The 7,509-nt window shown below is 38.8% G+C and overlaps 1 protein-coding gene across 2 annotated transcripts in view; it reads left to right on the forward strand.

Moving 5' to 3' along the window:
* LOC117477000 (large neutral amino acids transporter small subunit 4-like) overlaps nucleotides 1-7,509 on the forward strand; it is a 72,262-nt gene that overhangs the window by 61,001 nt on the left and 3,752 nt on the right. Inside the window, exons 9-13 of one of the 2 annotated variants that reach the window (XM_034123695.1) lie at nucleotides 883-1,026; nucleotides 2,638-2,655; nucleotides 3,721-3,847; nucleotides 5,783-5,915; nucleotides 7,476-7,509. In XM_034123695.1, coding sequence (XP_033979586.1) covers nucleotides 883-1,026; nucleotides 2,638-2,655; nucleotides 3,721-3,847; nucleotides 5,783-5,915; nucleotides 7,476-7,509 — 456 coding nt within the window. The remainder of the gene's footprint in view (nucleotides 1-882; nucleotides 1,027-2,637; nucleotides 2,656-3,720; nucleotides 3,848-5,782; nucleotides 5,916-7,475) is intronic. The other variant, XM_034123696.1, reaches the window with a different exon arrangement.

Genomic DNA, 7,509 nt, shown 5'->3' on the forward strand with positions numbered 1-7,509 from the left:
TTTGTCATTGTTCAAGGACTTCTTAGTGGACAATAAGGTCTTCCACACTACCTTAAAAGTGCTTGAATTTTAATTAAATATCCGTATGAACCCTCAGACCCCAGCTCGGACCTACATCTGTACAAAACAATTAGTCCCATTAGCCTGTGTTACCTCCGCCCTAAATCCATGCTAAGCTAACGTCCGTTTCCCCCACACCTCTCGCTCTCTTTGGTAACAAATGGACCGTGGAATATGTTCAGACCCTGATTTTAGAAAGCCACTCAGCAGGTGTTTGGTTTCAGAGCCTGAGAGAAGCATTGTAGCGTTGCAGTCATTGTTAATTTCATAACAGCTGGACATTTTCCATCTGTCAGGAGCTGTTACATTACTCACTGCACCTCTCATTCCTCTCAGCTAGATATCAATTTATTAGCCCAATTAAACCCTAAAAAGCAGAATAGGCCCCCTTTTAAGTATAAGTAGTAATACCACAGTGTAGAAATACTCTGTGACAAGTAAATCTAGTAGCAAAGAACCACAAATAATATTTCTTATGAAGCATAATGGCGATCCATTAATCAGTTCATCATTTTAAATGTTAGAGCTGGTAAAGGTGGAGATGACTTGTTAACGGACTATATAATAACTATAAATAATTGTACAGTAGTAAAAAGTACAATATTTGCTTCCATATTGTAGTGGAGTACAAGTAAGTACATGGTACTTGAACCTAAAAAGCCTTGTGCAAATGTTTCTTCCACCCCTGCATTATGGTCATTATTTATTTAGCTTGGCCACCCTGTTCTAGTTTGGTATGTAAACGTGACATGGTGCCAGCAGGATGATAGCCAAGGTTGTTTTTATTCATAATGACCTCTTCTTATTTCATTTCCTGTGCAGCTCAGTCCTTCATGAAGAGTATCTTCAGCCCCATCTTCATGCTGAGCCTCATCACCATGTGTGTGACGCAGCTTCGCCTCATCTTCTACATGGGAGCCATGAACACCATCTTGGAGTCTCTGACGGAGGGAGACCTCAGCACCGGTGAGATTAAACACTGTATAAACACACAATAAGGAACTACAGCGCGGTCACATGACTTCACGTCAGCACCGCTAAGCTAAAGGAGGCTAATGTTGGGCTATAAAGGAACTACAGCCCGGGCACATGACTTCACGTCATCACCGCTAAGCTAAAGGAGGCTAATGTTGGGCTATAGAGGAACTACAGCACGGTCACATGACTTCACGTCACCACCGCTAAGCTAAAGGTGGCTAATGTTGGGCTATAAAGGAACTACAGCACGGGCACATGACTTCACGTCATCACCGCTAAGCTAAAGGAGGCTAATGTTGGGCTATAGAGGAACTACAGCACGGTCACATGACTTCACGTCACCACCGCTAAGCTAAAGGTGGCTAATGTTGGGCTATAAAGGAACTACAGCACGGTCACATGACTTCACGTCACCACCGCTAAGCTAAAGGCGGCTAATGTTGGGCTATAAAGGAACTACAGCACGGGCACATCACTTCACGTCATCACCGCTAAGCTAAAGGTGGCTAATGTTGGGCTATAAAGGAACTACAGCACGGTCACATGAATTCACGTCACCACCGCTAAGCTAAAGGTGGCTAATGTTGGGCTATAAAGGAACTACAGCACGGTCACATGACTTCACATCACCACCGCTAAGCTAAAGGTGGCTAATGTTGGGCTATAAAGGAACTACAGCACGGTCACATGACTTCACGTCACCACCGCTAAGCTAAAGGTGGCTAATGTTGGGCTTTAAAGGAACTACAGCACGGTCACATGACTTCACGTCACCACCGCTAAGCTAAAGGCGGCTAATGTTGGGCTATAAAGGAACTACAGCACGGTCACATGACTTCACGTCACCACCGCTAAGCTAAAGGTGGCTAATGTTGGGCTTTAAAGGAACTACAGCACGGTCACATGACTTCACGTCACCACCGCTAAGCTAAAGGCGGCTAATGTTGGGCTATAAATAAGGAACTACAGCACGGTCACATGACTTCACGTCACCACCGCTAAGCTAAAGGTGGCTAATGTTGGGCTATAGAGGAACTACAGCACGGTCACATGACTTCACGTCACCACCGCTAAGCTAAAGGTGGCTAATGTTGGGTTATAAATAAGGAACTACAGCACGGTCACATGACTTCACGTCAGCACCGCTAAGCTAAAGGCGGCTAATGTTGGGCTATAGAGGAACTACAGCACGGTCACATGACTTCACGTCACCACCGCTAAGCTAAAGGCGGCTAATGTTGGGCTATAAAGGAACTACAGCACGGTCACATGACTTCACGTCAGCACCGCTAAGCTAAAGGGGGCTAATATTGGGCTATAAAGGAACTACAGCACGGTCACATGACTTCACGTCACCACCGCTAAGCTAAAGGTGGCTAATGTTGGGTATGATGACGTTTAGTGGTCAGAAAGTGAACTGTGTTGCTGTGGATGTTTTCTTTCTCTCAGGACTATGTTCACTTTTCTTTCTGCTCACTAACATCCTCTCTCTGCTGCTTTCTGCTCAGCTTCAGCGCCTCGTTGTTAACTCTGCTTCATCTTTCCTCCCTCCACTACTCTTTCACTTTCCGCCGCGCTGGCTTCTTGCTGCTGTTTCAGTGGAGAAGATGCAAGTGGGTAAGAAACTTCAGGCTTGAATCACAAAGAATCCCAATTTCTCCAGCTGTTTGTTTCCACTATGGATTCATTGATAAACCATCAAACGATATCCTTTACTGGAGTAAAAGTAGAAATACTGTGATCTTAAAATACTATATTACAAGTAAAAGTATAGTAGGAAGTATAGAAGTATAATAAAAAGATGAATAAAAAATGTAGTATTATATTATTATCATAGAAATAGAGAGATAGATTAGTGATACTACACCAATTAACTATACAAATGTTTACGTATTTATTGGTATATTTATATACTTTTTCTTCTTATATGTATGCATATGTTATTTTATTTCATTGTTAAATAGAGCAACTGTTACAAAGCCCAATTCCCCCCTGAATATGTATAAGTCATATTTTCCAATCAGGACTTTTACTTGTACTGGAGTATTTTAAGACCATAGTATTTCTACTTTTACTTGTACTGGAGTATTTTAAGGCCATAGTATTTCTACTTTTACTAACGGAGTATTTTAAGACCATAGTATTTGTACTTTCACTTGTAACAGAGTATTTTAAGACCATAGTATTTCTACTTTTACTAACGGAGTATTTTAAGACCATAGTATTTGTACTTTCACTTGTAACAGAGTATTTTAAGGCCATAGTATTTCTACTTTTACTAACGGAGTATTTTAAGGCCATAGTATTTCTACTTTTACTAACGGAGTATTTTAAGGCCATAGTATTTCTACTTTTACTAACGGAGTATTTTAAGACCATAGTATTACTACTTTTACTAACGGAGTATTTTAAGGCCATAGTATTTCTACTTTTACTAACGGAGTATTTTAAGGCCATAGTATTTCTACTTTTACTAACGGAGTATTTTAAGACCATAGTATTTGTACTTTTACTTGGGTAAAGAAGTACTTTTTCCACTTTTACTTAAACATCTGAATATTTCCTCCACCTTTGACTTTGTGTTTCTATGTGCATCTTCCTCCAAATCCTTCATATTTCATGTTCAAAACGTTACAAAAAGCCAAAATCAAAGCTCAATAACCCTTTTCTCCCGTCCCTCAGTGAGCGTCTACACGTCGATCTTTGGCGTCCTGCAGCTCCTCTGTCTCATCACTTCTCCTGTGATCGGATACGTGATGGACTGGAAGCTCAAAGACTGCGAAGACGACAAAGATAAAGTCACCCCGAGGTGAGGAAGCACCCACAAAACACTATGAAAAATAACTAATTGCAATTATTTTACTTTAAGAGATGCAAAACAACCACAAAAAAACATGTGAACAAGAAAACCAATTACTAAGAGATATCACAGGTACAAGATTACAACAAACAGACTTTGAGTCACAAAGAAATATAAAAAAGGGACACAAAATGACTCCAGAGACACAAAATGACTCCAGAGACACAAAATGACTACAGAGACACAAAATGACTACAGAGACACAAAGTGACTCCAGAGACACAAAATGACTACAGAGACACAAAATGACTACAGAGACACAAAATGACTACAGAGACACAAAAGAGGCCATAAAACGACCCAAAGGAACATTCAATTACTACAAAAAGACAACAAATGAACATATATGAAATATTTTACCACAAAAAGACCAATTATTTTGAGTGATATTGCAATATTGGTAGACAGGTGTGGTTGGCGACGGCTTAGCATATAAGATAAGATAAGATAAGAGGTACCTTATTGATCCAAATTTGGGAGTTTTTTGTGTCTTTTTAGCATTGCAAAAGAGGAGGTAAAAGCCATTGTTCTTCGTGTTGTTTGATGATTTGTTTGATCAGCGAAGTGAACATGAAATATGAAGGGTTTAGAGGAGGATGCACATAGAAACAAGCAAGCACTAAGTCAAAAGTAGAGGAAATATTCATATGTTTGACTTAAGTAAAAGCGGTATCACCCAAAAGGAGTGCTTAGTTAATTTACTTAAAACTATATGGAACATGTTAATGGTAAATTATTGATATTGATTCTGTGAGAACAGCACCATCTACTGGCCTGGCATATGTACTACAACGTCTCCAGCGCTTTCGAACGGCAATGGCCGTGGCTGTCTCCTCCTGATTGGTGGAGTTGGCCCAATAGCCGTAGCTCCACCGTCCTGACGTCAGGACAGTGTTCAAATCTGGATCAGTTTTTATCAGATCCGTTGCAGCCCCTTTTTTAGAGATTTGGGTATGGAGGAAAATAGAGAGGGTTGTGTTTTCTGACACTTGGTGAGTTCCCTGGAACACCGGGGACACATATTCATGTAGAAAAGACGTACAAAAGTGCATTTTGCATGATCGGCCCCCTTTAAGTAAAATCGGTATCACCCAAAGGAGTGCTCAGTTAATTTACTTAAAACTATATAGAACATGTTAATGGTAAATTATTGTCTGGACTTTTTCCTGCATAAGATTCGCTACCTGGTGCCTCTGAGGCAGATTGATTTTGAGTATATTTTATTTGGACAAATTGCCACTACAATAACATTTTAACACGTATTTAGCCTTTAATATAATTGTGCTTCCTGCAGTTTGAATGTCTTTACTAGTTCATTAACTTCTGCAGCCCTAGTTAACACACATAAACACAGACATTTAAAAACCGCTTATTGTGATTAGTTTGACTGAAATTCACATTATTTAAAGGACTGTCTGATTGATTGATTGATTAAGAGGGTCTGTTCCAAACAAGATTTATCTTTTATAAAGTTTGTAGAATACGATTTGTAGGCCAGGAAATCTCTTCAGCTCCACAATACGTCCATTTATTAGTTAAAATACCATTACAAAAAGTGTATAATGGAGCATACCTAAACAAAATAAGAGAATTAATACAGAAATATTTCGAAAATAATTGTAAAAACAATTTTAAAATGAGGAATGTTTACAAGATATATAAATATTAAAAAAAGTAAGGTCAATTAAAATACTAAAAATGACCTAAAAAATACAATATGTGCCGTACTGTATATCAGAATTTAAAATGGAAAGAGTATTCTGCTTCCTGTGATTTTAATACTGGTCCATATTCCGACTTCAAACGCACACAGACGAAAAGAAGAGATGATAGATGAGAGGATGATGGATTTGTATTGATTTATTTACTCTGTGTTCTCCTCAGGGAGCCGGGTCAGCCTCGACGCCCCGACAAACATATACAGAAGATCGTGAACGCCACGCGAGCGTTCGTCTTCACCAACCTGCTGCTGGTGGGGTTCGGAGCCAGCTGCCTCGTGAGGAACCTTCCTCTGCAGGTACACAACTCTCAGGGGACAGAGGAGGGGATTCATATATAGATATACATATATGTATATCTATATATATAAAGATATACATATATGTATATCTGTATAGGATATTTCAGGCTTTTAGGGGATGCACATGTATGTCCCATATCCCACCATGAATTAACAGTGGTGTTAATAATGAAACAAATGTTGACATTACTAGTTTTAACGAGGTCTAATCTGCTAGTTTTAGGAAGTTAAAAGGTCATAATAACCTTTTTATGTCTGTTTAATGCTGCTGTGAAAACATATCATCGAACAGCTGTTTTTATTACATGTACTCATTAAAAACTACATTTTACATGATGACATTGAACACATCATGATGTTATCATTGGTCGACAGTACTTATATTCAAGTACTGTACTTAAGTATATTCATTTTATCATTAAAAAATACAGAGCATTTTAGTGTTGAAGTTCCTCAATGTGGAGCCAAACTGTAAATAATCTACCTTGTGAAGTACTGGGTATATTAGTACTTCATCACGTTTTATGAATGTTAAATACATGTAAATATTTGCTTCCAAACTGTATTGGACTAGAGGTATATGTAACGTACAAGACAAATGCTTATATAAAGTACAAGTATGTTGTGTACAACACTTGAGTAAATGTTGAATACTGAACACTGCAGTGTAGAAATCTCACTTTAGTAAAAGCAGTCAACAGTAATAGCATCAAAATGAACTAAAAGTAATCAGTTTAATTTATGCACAATAAACAATTTATGAGAGATGTAAACATGTTCAAACAGGACACGCTCACATGGAAATACAGCTCCTCAAATATCACATATGTTCTGTAAATATGCTATATATATATAGAGAGGTATAACAGCGACACCTGCTGTACAACAGAGGTACTGCATCTCATTTAGATTATATTAGATTATATTAAAGTGGACCTATCATGCTATATTTGAATAATATAGTGTAGGACCATACCTATATAAGGCATATTTATACTTTTTTTTTTTCAAAATACCAAACAGATCATGCATTTTAGCCATGCCTCATTTTGCTCAATTTGACATTTTTTAGCTCTGTTTTAGCAAGGGCTGATTCAGTGAGAACAGCACCATCTATCGGCCTGGCATATGTACTACAGCGTCTCCAGCGCTTTCGAACGGCAATGGCCGTGGCTGTCTCCTCCTGATTGGTGGAGTTGGCCCAATAGCCGTAGCGCCACCGTCCTGACGTCAGGACAGTGTTCAAATCTGGATCAGTTTTTATCAGATCCGTTGCAGCCCCTTTTTTAGAGATTTGGGTATGGAGGAAAATAGAGAGGGTTGTGTTTTCTGACACTTGGTGAGTTCCCTGGAACACCGGGGACACATATTCATGTAGAAAAGACGTAGACAAGTGCATTTTGCATGATAGGTCCCCTTTAATTATTAGATTTACACTGTAGTAGAACAACATACTATTACTACTAATATAAACCTAGTACACTATAAACAAAATACAAGTGTGAAAGGTATTAAGAGTTGCATGTTTAACGATAAAAGCCACTTTTTCTCCACCAGATTCTCTCCTTCATTCTGCACACGATCGTGCGAG

Source organism: Trematomus bernacchii, unplaced genomic scaffold (assembly GCF_902827165.1).
Source record: "Trematomus bernacchii unplaced genomic scaffold, fTreBer1.1, whole genome shotgun sequence".
Taxonomy (NCBI): Eukaryota; Metazoa; Chordata; class Actinopteri; order Perciformes; family Nototheniidae; genus Trematomus; species Trematomus bernacchii.